The sequence below is a fragment of the Acipenser ruthenus genome, unplaced genomic scaffold (assembly GCF_902713425.1).
Source record: "Acipenser ruthenus unplaced genomic scaffold, fAciRut3.2 maternal haplotype, whole genome shotgun sequence".
NCBI lineage: Eukaryota > Metazoa > Chordata > Actinopteri > Acipenseriformes > Acipenseridae > Acipenser > Acipenser ruthenus.
In genome coordinates this window covers 9,671-25,894 of record NW_026707480.1, presented here as the reverse complement: position 1 = coordinate 25,894, position 16,224 = coordinate 9,671, and the positions used below count along the sequence as shown (strand labels likewise).

Genomic DNA, 16,224 nt, shown 5'->3' with positions numbered 1-16,224 from the left:
GCTAAAACAAATACATTTTCTTGGTCACACCTTCAACTTAAAAATAATTATACCAAGGCATGTTAGTGAACAATTAAAAACATTTTTTTCTTTTGCTTCAATGATGAGGCTGCACAAATATTTACAGAAACCACCTTGACAAACCCAGTGTTTTCACATCAATGAAGTCAATAATTTAAGGTAAGTTTACCATATAGAGCATTGGAATGGATACAAAGTTAGAAAAATCAAGTTTCCATAATCATAAATACATTGTCTTCCCTGCAATAAAGCCATTTATAAAACACTTCCAGATCTACAGTTGAAATGTTTTATATTTGAAGTAGTAGGATTTGAATGATCCTGGGTGTGACTAGGGGTTGGTTATGGGTGATTTAAATGAGAAGACACACAGGAATCTTTTCATATTATAAACCACAAAATCCTTAATCTGATTCTATGTAGATCAGACAACTGTGCTAGGCAATAAATTTTACATTAATTTCTCACTGACCAAAATGAAACCAGTACTTGCAGGATACAGGTTGGTGTGCTGTCTTGGTATCACTAGAAAATGTAGGAGTATGAAATTGGGTAATAACACAAATGTTTTTTGCCAACCATGGAAGACGGTTGAAACCCCAAATTGCACTTAGTTCAGAGCGCTTTTGTGCAACAGACGCACTCTGTCAACCTGCATATTGCAGACCCGGTAATTACCCAGCAAAATTAAGAAAAAAAAAAACAACTGATAGGACAACAGTTTAACAGTTTGATTACACTTCAAACAACTCCTGTCTGTTTACACGATCTATCTTGCTGGTCGCTATCAGGCTTTTGCAAGTCACTGGAGGAGGAGAGTTCTAAAACTGGGTTCACAAACCCTGCATATTCAGAATTGCCATTGTCGTCAATCTGGGTCCCAACAAAATCGTTTTCCCACTCCAGTCCATTGGAATCGTCGGAGGTTGACGTGGGGTTGCTGCCTGTTCTCCTAGCGCTGGGTCTCAGTGCTGCTCGGAGTATGTCCTCCTCGGTTTTAGATCGTTCCCTCACTGGAATCATTCTGTTCATCCCTTCAAAAAAAAAGGAATCCAAGTTAAAAACCTGACCACAACAGGCATTGACCGTCACTACACTTACATATGCAATATGCAATCAGTGTTCAGTATTACTATTCAACATGTGTATACTTCATAAAAACTAGAAATGGGAGTTTTAGTGAACAAAAACAAAGCATCCCCAGTAATAAGGGTACGTCATATTATTTGTAAATAACTACATAAAACTGGTCTTGAAAACTAATAATACTGTTTAATACAGATTTATTTACTGGTTTATTTCATACTGTCAATATGACAAATCATTTTAAAGTTGTTAAAGAATATGTGACACCGTTCTAGCTTTTCATTTCCAAAGACTACATGGATTATATATCCTGGTTTTAGGGCTCACATTTAATTTTAGTTGCCTTGTCAGTAACAGGATTGGGGACCGCCAAATAAAACAAGCTAGATTTTATACAGGCTTAGACAAATTTACTCAAATTACTGTGGTTAACACTCTAAATACAAGTCAAAATCTTATAAGAAATTAAGGGATGTAGATGATGTAGGTTTCGGCTTGTGCCTTCAGCAGCGTGCTGGTACGAGTAACCTGGTAAATGACTGGTATGTATGTATGTGTGTGTGTATGTATGTGTGTATGTGTGTGTGTGTGTGTGTGTATGTGTATGTATATATATATATATATATATATATATATATATATATATACATATATACACACACACACACACACATACATATATATATATATATACACACACACACACACACACACACACATACATACATACACACAGTGTTTTGCAGAAGTATTGACCCCGCCGCAAAGTTTTCACACTGTGTTGGCACCTGAACATACTCCACGGCTCTTTCAAATTAGACTTTACATGTAGAATCTACACAAACTACTCCACATTGATACAGTTAAAAAATGCATATAGAATATAAATAAATAAGATTTACAGAGAAAAACAGATTAATCTCAGTTACATAAGTATTCAACCCTTTTGCTATTGCAGCCCTAAAATCAGCTCAGGTGCAAATGATTTGTTTGAAAGGTCACAGAATTAGTGAAATAGTTTCAGCCTGTGTGTACTCAAAGTGGTTTAACTTGGAGATAATTTCCCTCAGGTATATAAAAAGACTTTCAAGCTGCAACTCACATAGTGATCCAACAAAGCTACCATGAAGACCAATGAGTTTTCGAAACAAGTCAGGGATAAAGTGGTAGAGGAGGCACAGAGCAGGAGAAAGGTACAAGAAAATTTCAAAAGCGCTGATTCTCCCTCTCAGCACAGTGAAGTCCACCATTAAGAAGTGGAAGATGCATCATACCACCTAGACACTAACCAGATCAGGTCGCCCTCCCAAACTGAGCAGCTGGGCAAGCAGGAAACTGGTTTGGGATGTCACTCTGAAGCCAACAATGACCTTGAGAGATCTGCAAAGTTCTGTGTCTGAGATGGGAGTCAGTGTTCACACATCAACAATAAGCCAGTCCTTACACAAAGCTGGCCTGTATGGACGGGTGGCAAGAAAGAAGTCATTACTTAAAAAGTCTCATCTTAAAGCACGTATGGAGTGTGCGAAAAAGAATGTAGATGATACTGCACACGTGTGGAAAAAGGTTTTGTGGTCAGACGAGACAAAAATTGTACTTTTCGGTCTAAATTCCAAGCATTACGTCTGGCGCAAGCCTGCACATCACCCAGTCAACACCATCCCAACTGTCAAGCATGGAGGTGGAAGCATCATGTTATGGGGATGCTTCTCTTCAGCAGGGACTGGGAAGCTTGTCAGGATAGAGGAGAGAATGGATGGTGCAAAGTACAGGCAAATCCTTGAGGAAAACCTGTTTGAGTCAGCCAAGACTCTGAAACTGGGGAGGAAATTCACATTTCAGCAGGACAATGACCCAAAGCACAAAGCCAAAGCCACATTGGAGTGGTTGAACAAGAAGATAATGTTCTTGAGTGGCCAGTCAAAGTCCTGACTTGAATCCAACTAAAAATTTATGGCGAGACTTGAAGATTGCAGTCCATCATCGATCCCCAATAAACTTATCAGAACTAGAGCAATTTTCCCGTGAAGAATGGGCAAAAATGTCACCATCCTACTGTGCAAAGCTAGTAGAGACCTATCCAAAAAGACTCATAGCAATAATTGCTGCAAAAGGTGCTTCTACCAAGTACTGACTTAAGGGGCTGAATACTTAAGCAACCAGTACATTTCATTTTTTACATTTTCTTTGCAAGTTTTGCTGACATTTAACCTCCTCCTCATATAACAGTGTTCAGTTTAACCACTACAGCTTTGAATAAAAAACGTTTGTTTGAAAAACTGCATAGATTACATGTAATTCAACACAATGTGACATTATTGGTAGAAACCACTATATATATATATATATATATATATATATATATATATATTTATATATATATATATATATATATATATATATATATATATATATATATATATATATATATATATATATATATATACACACTACAACAACAACATAAATCAAATGCTCAGTTTACCTTCTTCATCCTCCCACTCCAGGTCCAGCGATGTGTCATCATTGGTGGATCTGGTTTTGTTTGTGAAGTCACAGCTACTTTCTGTGTTTGGAGTCATAATTGTCTCAGAGGTGACTCCTGAGAGGAACAATAATATGATTTGTAATTACAGGTGCATTCATGCAACAACCTATCAACTTCATTTAAAAAAATAAAAAAATAAATAATAATTAAATAAATATATATTGTAATATAGCGGGTTGTGAGAGACGGCAGGGAGGGGGTTAAAACCTCCCTGCAAAGAAAAACTTGTGGGAATGCACCTTTTTGTTGGATTTGTATTGCTTTATTGTTTCAATTGATTTGCTTATTGTTTTGTTTAATTGTTTGATTATTAATTATTATCCGCACCTGGGCATTATTAAAATTAGACTCAGGTGCGGGAGTTTAAAAGGAGTGCAAGCAGTCTGCTCGGGGCTGCTGAGTGGAAGGAGGCAGTAGGTGCGCTGTCTCCGAGTAGCCAAATGAAGAAAAAGTAAGTGCTGTTTGAAACCAGTGTGTTTAGGAAGGACGGGAAAACAGCTTAGCTGTCCCGCGTTAGTCAGGGTGTTCCTGAAAGTCGAGTTAGTGCTCAAGAGGAGCTAGGTGTTTATTTTGATTTTTGTATTTGTTGTGTTTTCTGTTTATTAAAAAATTGCGCAAACGCGCTTGGAAAAATCCATTTCTGTGTGCCGGGTCTATTCTTAAAGGGGCAACGAACCCGAGTGGGTGTGAATCGTTTACATTTGGTGGCAGCGATTGTGGGCGCCCCTGGAGACCCAAATGGATTTTAAAGAATTAATTGAGATGTTCAATAAAAACACTGCTGCTCAGGTGGAGCAGATTAAGAAGATGGAGAGGCAGAGACAGGAGCTGGGCGGGGCCCCGTTGATAATACAAGAGCGGGAGCCAACGGAACTGGAGCGGCTGCTACAAAAGTGGGAGCTGCCGTCCCGAGAGCCAGAGGGGGTGGAGCTACTGTCCCGAGAGCCAGAGGGGGAGGAGCCGCCGCTGCCGGAGCCCAGAGGGGAGGAGCCGCCGCTGCCAGAGCCCAGAGGGGAGGAGCCGCCGCTGCCAGAGCCCAGAGGGGAGGAGCCGCCGCTGCCAGAGCCCAGAGGGGAGGAGCCGCCGCTGCCAGAGCCCAGAGGGGAGGAGCTGCCGCTGCCAGAGCCCAGAGGGGAGGAGCTGCCGCTGCCAGAGCCCAGAGGGGAGGAGCTGCCGCTGCCAGAGCCCAGAGGGGAGGAGCTGCCGCTGCCAGAGCCCAGAGGGGAGGAGCTGCCGCTGCCAGAGCCCAGAGGGGAGGAGCTGCCGCTGCCAGAGCCCCGAGGGGAGGAGCTGCCGCTGCCAGAGCCCCGAGGGGAGGAGCTGCCGCTGCCAGAGCCCCGAGGGGAGGAGCTGCCGCTGCCAGAGCCCCGAGGGGAGGAGCTGCCGCTGCCAGAGCCCCGAGGGGAGGAGCTGCCGCTGCCAGAGCCCCGAGGGGAGGAGCTGCCGCTGCCAGAGCCCCGAGGGGAGGAGCTGCCGCTGCCAGAGCCCCGAGGGGAGGAGCTGCCGCTGCCAGAGCCCCGAGGGGAGGAGCTGCCGCTGCCAGAGCCCCGAGGGGAGGAGCTGCCGCTGCCAGAGCCCAGAGGGGAGGAGCTGCCGCTGCCAGAGCCCAGAGGGGAGGAGCTGCCGCTGCCAGAGCCCAGAGGGGAGGAGCTGCCGCTGCCAGAGCCCAGAGGGGAGGAGCTGCCGCTGCCAGAGCCCAGAGGGGAGGAGCTGCCGCTTCCGGAGCCTAGGGAGGAGGTGAAAAGCGTACCTCCACCACAGCCCCGACCACCACCCCTACGGTCCAGTCCGGCGTCGCTGCGTCCAGTCCCTTACCCCTTGCTCCTGGACACCCTGTCGGTTAGCCTGGACCTCCCTTCACTTGACCTGGAGCCCAGAAGTCGGCAGGATCGGGCACAGTTCTCCACCTGGTCCCCTGCTCCGCTCCTCCCGGACATTAAGACGTCGCTGTGCTGCTCCCAGACGTCGCGTACGCTCCCCCTGGTCGCTACGTCGCTCCCCCTTGCTGACCGGACGTCGCTGCACTGGGTCCCAGCTGCAGACCTCTGCCCGCTACTGCAGCCTCCAGTGCCCCGGTTGTCGTGCCGGTCGCCCCTGACAAACCGGTGGGGTCCCTCGTCGCCGGTGCGCGGTCCCTACCTGGCTGACCCAGGACGTGGACCGATCCACCCTCGAGTTCGCCCGTGGAGGAGGGCGAAAATTGACATTTATGGACTCGAGGGTGGGTGGTTGTGTTTTAGGGGAGGAGGTGGCCGTCTCATGGCCGGTGTCTTGGAAAGACAAGGGGGGGGATATGTAATATAGCGGGTTGTGAGAGACGGCAGGGAGGGGGTTAAAACCTCCCTGCAAAGAAAAACTTGTGGGAATGCACCTTTTTGTTGGATTTGTATTGCTTTATTGTTTCAATTGATTTGCTTATTGTTTTGTTTAATTGTTTGATTATTAATTATTATCCGCACCTGGGCATTATTAAAATTAGACTCAGGTGCGGGAGTTTAAAAGGAGTGCAAGCAGTCTGCTCGGGGCTGCTGAGTGGAAGGAGGCAGTAGGTGCGCTGTCTCCGAGTAGCCAAATGAAGAAAAAGTAAGTGCTGTTTGAAACCAGTGTGTTTAGGAAGGACGGGAAAACAGCTTAGCTGTCCCGCGTTAGTCAGGGTGTTCCTGAAAGTCGAGTTAGTGCTCAAGAGGAGCTAGGTGTTTATTTTGATTTTTGTATTTGTTGTGTTTTCTGTTTATTAAAAAATTGCGCAAACGCGCTTGGAAAAATCCATTTCTGTGTGCCGGGTCTATTCTTAAAGGGGCAACGAACCCGAGTGGGTGTGAATCGTTTACAATATATATATAGTTTTCAAATAATATAATACAAGAAAAACTGAATTTGAAGTTACTGCATGACATATTTTTTTGTTAAAAACATAAACTGATATTACAAGTTAATATGTTGTGTAGGGTGTCTATATTGTATAAGAGGGGTCATCCCATGCAGTTTGGGTGGTTCTGGCTGCTCAAACTGTGCAAAATGACACCCTACATGCTCCATATTAACCACAAAAACACATACTGTACTCAGGAACTACAACAGGATGACATCTGTACACAGGATAAGATGTACTGGAATTGGGACAAAACTGTAATGGTAACTGGCTGATTCCTTTAAGCAAGTTATAACTATCAAGTACAGTATTTAAAACATACACAAATGCAGTATTTGTAATTTTAAACTAAACAGAATTAGCTCTCTTGTCACCCAGGGCCATAACCTCTTACCATGAAGGCTGGTTTATACTTCCGACTGAGTCAGTGGTCTCCGACAGTCGGAATGACATAATTAGCACTGCCGCGAGCTGCGTCTTTTTTGAAAAGTCGTACAGCCTTTTCTTGTGTGTCTGCGACTGCAAAACGCACAGGATCGGATGATAAAAAAATCCAATATTTGTCGCATGGTCGCAAGCCAGTGAAGCACGACAGAGCAAGTTTTTGAGAAACACTTAACAGAAGAAGTTCATAAACATGAACAACAGAACAGGATTTTAAACTTGCCTCTAAACTGAATGAAATTAAAGGGTAATTAAACATTTGCTAAAATGAATATTGGTGCTTACATAGGCTACCATGCGCAGCAACCACTTGTATAATAATAATAACAAAAACAATGAATACAATGTATTTTTATTTGTATTATTGTTATTCTTTTTATATATTTGAGTCACTAATAAGTTAACATCACTATTTATTTTCTGTATGCAGTTACTTTCCCCATCAAATCAGTAACGTTGCTCAGCTGTTCAATACGTCTGATCGGAGGCAGTATGGAGAACAGTTGATCAGTTTGCTGCTCATAAAATTATATATGAGCCAATTTACACAGTCACTTCATTCAAAGTGTCCCGGGATTGTGGAGCCTGTTGGCAACCCTAGTCACAAGTCGATACCGGCAGCAACGCAGACTGGCTGAAAGTATGACGACAGCTATGACCACTTTGCTGCGTCAAAAAGTCTGCGAACTCGGGGGTGCTTCAGTCCTTTTGGCGCACCCGTAGAAGTGTCTGCAGCTGATGTACGGCTTTTGTCTACGAGAGAAGTATAAACCAACCTTTACTCTTCCAAGAAACAGATACAAAAGATGAATGACTTACTACTGCTCCTGAAGGCTTCTGACTGAGCCTTTACATTCCGCAGATAGGTTTCAAAGTCCTCCCCTGCTGCTAAACTGCACAAAAAAACTACATTTTAAAATGCTACATACACAGAAAGAAGCCTGAGTTCAGGATATATAGTCAATCTCGTTATCAAACTCGGAGTAAACAAATGTCCTGATGCTACAAATTTTGAACACAGTCCCGGACAAATTTAGCTGTCGCTTATTGTAAATTACTTCTTATAATACAAATTCACTAAACACAAATTTCCTGTTAATGCAAATTATTTTGGAGCCCCTCTAGGGTAGAAAAATTTGAATAAAACTAAATTGTCCTAGTTTGAACAGCTGAGTGCAAAGGATATTGGGAAATGTATTCACTTGCATCCAGATTAGCGCCTCTGTTCTATATTTTAGTGCTGTTTTGGAACTACTGATCCTATGATGCATTGCTATAGTGCTCATGCATCAATGCCATTTTCATGTAGCAGCACAAGAACGTGCACTATCCATTAGACAAAAGTGGAGGCGATGAAAGCGGTGGATGATGCACCACCCTACAAGATGTTGCTGCAGATTTTAACATTCCCGCGAACACTTTGTCAATCAATTTGAAAAACAGGGATGCAAGAATACAGGTCATTGAACAGCAAAATGTGGATGCAAGTTGCCAGCATGTCCAATTTGCTCAACACCCTGATGTTGGTTACGCTGTGATCAGAATTGGACATGCAGATTTCAAATGCAGTTCATTTGCATTGTATACTTTTTAAAAGTTCACAAGTTACAACTGTATTTTTTAATAAAATGCACAGTACTTTTACATTTATAATACTTTTCATTGTTCTGTAACTGAAATTTGTAACATCAAGAAAAACTGACAGTATGCATTTGGCTTGGACTGCACATCATATGAATTACTCATAAATGATTTGTTTTGCTGGTCCCTTGAAATTCGTGTTAATGATAATTGACTGTGCATGTAAAAATGTTATGTTAAATATTTATTTAAACCTGTGATCAACTAAAGTGTTTTACAGATTACATTTTTAATATAACGCTTTGTGTTCTAAACTTTTGTTGGCATTTTAGCTACAGGATAGTTTAATGAATGTCAAACTTCCTTAAACCAGACTGAAAAAAATGAAATAACTCACAATTGAATTTGTTTTGAATAGGGCCTAGTGTCTCATAAGTAGGGTAGTAAGAATGTACTTTGGCTGGCCAATTTAGGAGCAACAGTGGCACCCAGTGGCCAAAAAGATAACATGAATGATTCAGTTTCTGTGCCCCTCGACCTTGCACCACTTAAAGCAGTGGTGCACATCGAGGAACATTCCAGCCCAGGTATTTGATACAACCATACCCTCAATTACTTAATTCCACCAATTACACTTCAATTTAGGTATTAATCCATTAATTACTTAACCTCTAAAACCTGACAAAATTGTAGCCAACAAAATAATTCCATAAATCTTAGCCATTTTGCACTTCCATTAGCTACATAGGTCTCAAATGTGCCGTTTTACAATAAACAGATGTTATAGCACACATGTATTGTCATTTTAAAACATGATTTATGGTTCTACTTTAGATTAAAAGAAGCTATCAGTTTCTATGCGTTATTCTTTGGCTATCTGTTTGCACTTGCATTCCCTGGGTCATTTCACCTCAACAGCGTCTTTTGCGTCAAAGCATGTTACTGGCTGAAAGCATGTCAGTCAATTGGAGAAGCAGCTGACTGACTGTTGACAGGTAAGATGCCAGTGAAGGGGTGGGGACAATTCCATTCTCCTGGTGAAATGAACCAGGAAGTACAAGACAGTCCAAGAGAATGGCCTGTGAACCATTTTCTTTAACCTAGTGTAGTACCAGACAGTTGTTTGGCGTTTCTTTCATACCTGTACATTTGAGACCTACTGTATAAAATTAATAGATGTTGTAATAACTTTAAAAGGGATCATAAAAGTAATTCCCTTTCACATGACCAAAAAAATATTGAAATGTGCAGCTAGTGCATAGGATGAAGAACGAAAGAACACATCTTTCACGCAACAGCATCCCAAACCCTCCTGTAATTTTTATCAAAGCCAGTTTACCTTTTTTGGTAATCCCCACTCCCAGCAAGTTGTGGCCTCTGTTTCATCTTGTGGAGCCTATGCTGCTTCCAAACAAAAAGAGCACTTACAATACACACTGACATGCATACGTGTGCAGAACTGGGGACACCTACAATTTGCTGGTCCCCCACTTGAAACAAGCATTTCATTTACAGTTTTACCTCAATTGTGAAAACAGGGACCAGCGAACTGTAGACGACCCCACAACCATAGAAAAGAAAACACATATTCACAAAGCTTGTTAAAGCAAGGTATTAAAGGTCCAACTAAAACCAGGCTTATTAAAGCTCATAATCTGGCAATCAAGCACAAATTAAAATGATTGAATGTAGGTTTAAAATAATAGTAAACAAATTGCAAAACCAAATTAAGGAGAAAATGAAGGCGCGAATGACAGCAACAGCTCTAGATCTGTAAAAAAAACAAAAACAAACTGTGTTTCTGTATGTGTTCATTTTATTTACTGCTGAATCTGATGCAATAAGACTTTTGGACTCAACCACAATTACACCAAGCATGATACAGCTTGAGATGCACTGTTGTCAACACAAGATTCCAAATTAAAAGGTAAAAAGGCACTGACAGACTGGAGTGTGAAACAGTGACAGGAAATGGGGCGTTCTGAATCCCCTCACCTCCAGAAGCTTGCTCTGTATTGCTGCCCTGGCAGCTTCGCGCTGGGCAGCGTAAAAAGCCTCCTCTTCTATCCTTAACTTCTCCTCCTGTGCAGCTAACTGTGCATGAACGAAACAATAAGGGGTTAACAAAATCAGAATCCTCTCTAGCTGAAAAAGCAAAATGAAAACAAAGCAACTGAAATATAGAAATCCGGTTCTGTAAAAACAAAGCAAAATAAAAACAGAAAAGCCTGCCAGATGGGTTTGATGTTTGATGTTAAATCAGACTGGCATTCAGTGGTCCAAGTGTCAGTTTTGATCTGAAATGTTAATGTTGTATCAAAATAAAATAATATGTGTTTGACAAAACAATCATTTTAAGAAAAAAAGTCAGTGGTGTAATTTATTGTGGAATATAACAGAGTTTACATAGTAAGTGATAATATATTTGAGAGAAGCTGTATCTCTTCTCACAAAAAAAAAAAAATACCTCAGAGTGAAGCTTTTCGTCTGCTGTCTTCTGATTTTCTGCGATTGCATTATACCGCTTTTCTTTAAGATGTCCAATTTCTTCTTCACTTAGCGGTCTAGAAAAAGAGAATAATCAGTGGGTTTTAAAAGCTTAAAAGAGGACATTTTCTTTCTCATTTTATTATATTTTGGTTATCATTAACATAACCCCAGCAGAAGACTGATACCCGTGAATCTACAGACTAGCCAAAACATTCAGGAAAAAAAAGGAAATTAGAAAACCCCTTTGTCACGTGGTCCACTAGACTTACTGTGTGCAACTATTCAGCAACAACTACGGGAAATCAGAAGGATCTCCATAAAACAAGGGGCATTACAGAGGATGCCCAGGCAACCACCTCCCTCAATGCAGCGGCTTCATTACTAACCAACATTTCCATCAAGGCAATTTGTCTGGTGTTCCTGGTATGGCAAAGTTTGTTACAGTGCTGTACCAACAGAAATTTGGAAAAGACACACCTGCTTACACTCAAACAATTCAGAAAACATCTTTCCTTACAACAAAAAGTGATTTATATCAGAATTACAGCCTTTGACCTTTCAGGTAATTTCTAGTAACAGTTCATATAACTACTGCATGTGTCTTCTGTCAGGGCTTACAGATAATGGAACACAGAACCACGACACTACGCCTCTAGTTGGCGTGTGGTCAACAGCCCAATAAAGCCTGGTGTTGAGGGGCTCTTGCTGTGCTTTAGCCTGGCACTGTGTTTAAGTTTGATGTAGGTGCATCTGTACACAAAGCCCCTTCATCAGCTCTCAGCTAACAGATTCCTGAGTAACAAATATTTAAAGGGTAAATAGCTTTAAATGACATTTTCAAAGTGTTCTTTTACAATCCCTTTACACATGTGTGATGTTTACAATCACTTAAATATTGTGTTGTATTCACTTTGATATAGATAAGCAAAAAAGTGTATTGAACAAGGAGAAAATAAAACAATATTCTAATAAATAAAGGAGTTGTTTATTTGAAGTTTTGGAATGCTTATCTCTTGGTATTACACATCATTTTAAAAGGAGTGTTTTTCTTAGACCTAGTTAGAGGTGTGCAGCATTGAAAGGTGCATTGACCACAGAGAACTTTTACCGTAGGAATATGTAACACAGACTAGATCAGTTAATGTACAAGTAGCCAGAGCCATCTCATGAACTGTGAATGTACATTCCTGGCACAGAGTAATTACAAACATTATACAAATGAAGTATATTCATCTTTAAAATACAAGTAGACACATATTAAAACACATATTGTTGTATCTCAGTTGGTCTTTTTGGGTTTCTTTGAAGTCAATCCAATTGTATCATTCATACACAAACCTTAGGCTGCTTCCTGGACTCTCGCCCTGTCAAAAAAAAAAAAAAAAAAAAGGTAAAAGAAGATAAAATAAGGAATTTGCTCTGACATACAGTTTAAGAGTTTCTACACGAGCTGTCTAAGCCTGTATCAGCTGGCAGACAGGATTTGAAAGTCATTGTGAGTCACTCCATCCAGCAATGACAGAAGCCTGGCGCTTACAGTACACTGTTACCATTGGTGTGGCAACCCAGAGATCTATTAACAATCACTAATCAAGGATCACATCCTGTGCCTAACAAACACCCAAACAAGAAATCTTACAGAAACACCATGTGCCCTGCACTGAAGCACGTGCACATTATGATGTCACTTGATGCTGCAGAAGTCCTGTTGAGTCTAAATCAGAGACCCTCTTCTTCACTGTTTTGTTACTTACAGTAAATCTCTGACGATACACTATACAGCTAAGTAATCTATTTAAGTGCCTTTAGACTTGAAACATTAAACTACTTGTTCAACCCCTGGAGAAACCACCTACCTCATCGCTCTCTACAAGATTCTCAAACTGCAAAGAGAAGAAGAACAATATTTAATTAGCATGTCATCAACAGGCAGAAGCAAGTACAAAGACACATTCAACTATTAAGATACAGCGGTGGCCATAACCAGCTATAAAAAAGCATGGCACGTTTTGCTCCACAATATAATTTTGGTCAATATGATATGCAGTTTAGTTAACCTGTCTATAATGTTATATCAGTTAATACAGTGTACTAGTAATAATTTTATGAAAAAATAATTGCTCCAAAACAGCAACCTATTTATATGCAAGTCATTTCCCAAAATGAAATGTTCTCACTGGTCTGATAGAGCAATTATTTCAGCTTTTGTCCAAGTCTTTTTCATTCTAACACTTTTCCAATTTAATTTGAAACTAAACACCGAAGTGAGAACAGATGCTGCACAGCCAGCAGTCGCTGCATGACTAGGAAATCATGCAGGCAGTTTGAAATGATATTAAGTGGGGTGCAAAACAGTTGAATAGCTTAGAAATTTGATTAATATTAAGTGGAGTGTGTTAATAACTGCAGTGATATTATCAGGAATTTTTTTTCCCCATTGTCTCCCATGATACTCTGGCTGGGACATTTCAATGAGCGGGACATTAAGCGTGATCCACTGTATTATTATTATTATTATTATTATTATTATTATTAATGTACGCTAAGATACATTTTACAGTGAACCCTTAAAGGCATTTCAGTCAAAATGTCTCATTTGCCATTAACAGTTTAAAAAACTATTAAGAAAAAATATTTTTCTATTCAAATTAGGCTCTAAAAAGTTTACAAACTGACAAAGATAAAGGTTCTGATGTTTTTGCTATAAAACAGCACTTGCGCATTGATATAGTGGTCCACATCTACTTTGTTGATTTTGGTGAAAACAATCATTAATCTTAGGTGAGTGATATGCAAATTGATGTTTGTTACTGTATGGATGTCCCTTATAACATTGACTCAACTTAAATTAATATTATCCAGTCATACAAAGTTTAGAATCCGCAAAATTTCCATGGTAAACCATGGGTTAAAATATTGTATTAGAAGTTTAAAACCTATTAAAAATATACATTAAAACGTGAGATATATCCTGGCTGATGTGATAAGGACATACTGTAAGAAATATATTGAACAAAGTTCAACTGCAGAAGCAATAACTAGAACTTCTCTCATTTGAACGAGCAAGAAGAATTGATTGTTTTCAGAAAGCCTTTATTTTTCCAACTGTTCAATGATTCAGTGCTTGGCTATGTGGGAAGTGGTCTCTTCTGTAAAATATCATCTGTATATTGCAGCACTGATGCTATGACATGACAAGTAATATGTCATTAATGGTGACAGTTTGGATTATTACTTTAAAATAATACACAGTCTTCAATAGATTTTGTCAACCGTTTCTCTTTTTCTTGAATGGATATACATTTTATTTTTGTACACCATCTACCTGTAACAGCTTTTCTTTTATTGTCACTATTAATCTGTGCTGACACCACTATTTGTCTTAGACCTTCACCATGCAATACTTGATCTATGGTTGAAATGGAAACCCCAGTCCCACATGCAGCCAGTTCACTTTGAATATCTTTGGCAGTCAATCTCGGATTGTTATTAACCTTCCTCACAATTCTTCTACTTGTTCTTGGTGAAAGAACTTTCTTTCATCCAGACCGAGGGAGCGTTGTGACAGTACCATGAGTCTTGTACTTCTTGATAATAGAAATTTCTAGCACCTTGTAGACAATAATATCACAGCATCAAAGGTAAGAATACTTTTGAATTAGCATTTCTGGAGTTTTACAGAAAAATTGCTGAAATAAATAATTGTAGACATCTATTTCTTGTAACTTTTTTTCCATCATCCACAAAAGCAAAACTTTTGCTACAAAAGATTTTTCCTAAAATTCTTTGTTTGAGAAATTTCTAGGAATTATAAACTTCCACTGGGGTATGTAAACTTTTGACTACAACGGTGTGTGTATGTATGTATGTATGTATATATGTATAAATGTAAAAATACTGTACCTCTATGGTAAAGTGCTCTCCAGTAGAACTGGTTCTAAAGTATTTGGCACTGCAATAGAGAAAAAAAGAGATTACTGTACATCGGCAATAGTTAACATTACATTCTGTCATATTGAATGTTGGGATTTCAAACACTTTTTGAATAAATAAATCCTGCTCAATGAAGATGTATTTTCCAAATGTGCGGCAACACATGTCTGAAGACCATATCTAATCAGCAGTATCAGTTTCTTTGTTAAAGTTATCGTGAAGGCTTTAGCCAGCTCTTTTGCACTGAACGCCACATTAATTACTGTAGTAGTCAAGATTTACAATCAATATTCCCTACTAAGCAGATAACAACACGCTGTTAAATTTGTCAATACCAATAAAAAGCATGGCACTGGACCATGCCTAAAGCCCGGGACTGACAGGCGTGGCGCGGCACGCGAGGCATTTTGCCACCTGTATCGCTGCCATTGCTTTCTTAATGTGTTGGATACATATCGCTTTGTAGTTTTCCACAAATTGAAAAATGTGGCATTTCAAAACACTGTACTACTATTGTAGTTTCCAGTAGACTTTTGAGATACCATTTTGTAGTTTCTAGATTGCATGATGTTAAATAAAATATCAAAATTACGTTCAAATAGGTTTCTTTATTTTTATTTTTTTAAATTATGTCTGCATCCTAATATTCTACTAGGTGATGCAAAGTTTTTCTAGCTTGACGGGTTCACTAAATTCTTCAAGATACACAGAAGGTTCCCTGTGACCTCACCTCAACAAATGTATAACATACTTTAAGGAAATGTTCCTTTCAGAACACATTTGCTAGTACATTTAAATAACATACTAAGAGTACAACTATAATAAGCAATACTTGGGAGTTATTCAAATATAAAAATAGCGTCTGCCTGGTTTTTTCCACTCCTTATCAACTGAATCCAACTCCTAATGTACAAGTGTTTTAGTTTGTTGCATCACAGATATGAAATAATTGCCAACTATTGTTGTGGAGTTATGATTTTTCTTGACGTTCTTTCAGTTTTGTAACTGCTGAACCCCAGATTTTTAAAGGACATGTATAACCGGTCAGTTTTCTCTGCTTTTTGTACTGTTTTTCTACCAAAATGCACACACTATTTACAGTAGGCTCCATCAAATTCTGCACATTTTTCTTTTGTTTATTTCTATTATATACTTTTTTTCTGAGGGGGGGGGGGGGGGCAGAAGGCAACATTCTTTTCCTGCAGTACTCTCACTGAAAAATAAATACATAAATCAATGAATACATACA

General features: G+C 39.9%; 1 protein-coding gene across 1 annotated transcript; it reads right to left on the bottom strand.

The window, feature by feature from the left end:
- Positions 1 to 6: 6 nt before the first annotated feature.
- On the bottom strand, positions 7 to 15,381 carry LOC131727425 (AP-1 complex-associated regulatory protein-like). The gene is made up of 10 exons (XM_059018854.1): positions 15,311 to 15,381; positions 14,946 to 14,994; positions 12,899 to 12,925; positions 12,381 to 12,406; positions 11,020 to 11,116; positions 10,548 to 10,646; positions 9,892 to 9,953; positions 7,791 to 7,864; positions 3,593 to 3,709; positions 7 to 1,055 (listed from the first exon to the last, which is right to left on the bottom strand). The coding sequence occupies exons 1-10, from the start codon at positions 15,379 to 15,381 to the stop codon at positions 763 to 765; spliced, it is 915 nt and encodes a 304-aa protein (XP_058874837.1). The 3' UTR covers positions 7 to 762.
- Positions 15,382 to 16,224: the final 843 nt, after the last annotated feature.

Bases quoted from the DNA above. Each gene is read 5' to 3' on its own strand.
- LOC131727425 (XM_059018854.1), bottom strand. From the start codon at position 15,381: ATGCCTCGCGTGCCGCGCCACGCCTGTCAGTCCCGGGCTTTAGGCATG. The intron at 10,647-11,019 runs GTATTTTTTTTT...GTTCATGCACAG, and splicing joins ACGAAAAGCTTCACTCTGAG to TTAGCTGCACAGGAGGAGAA. The intron at 7,865-9,891 runs GTAAACTGGCTT...TTTTTTGTGCAG, and splicing joins AGTGGGGATTACCAAAAAAG to TTTAGCAGCAGGGGAGGACT.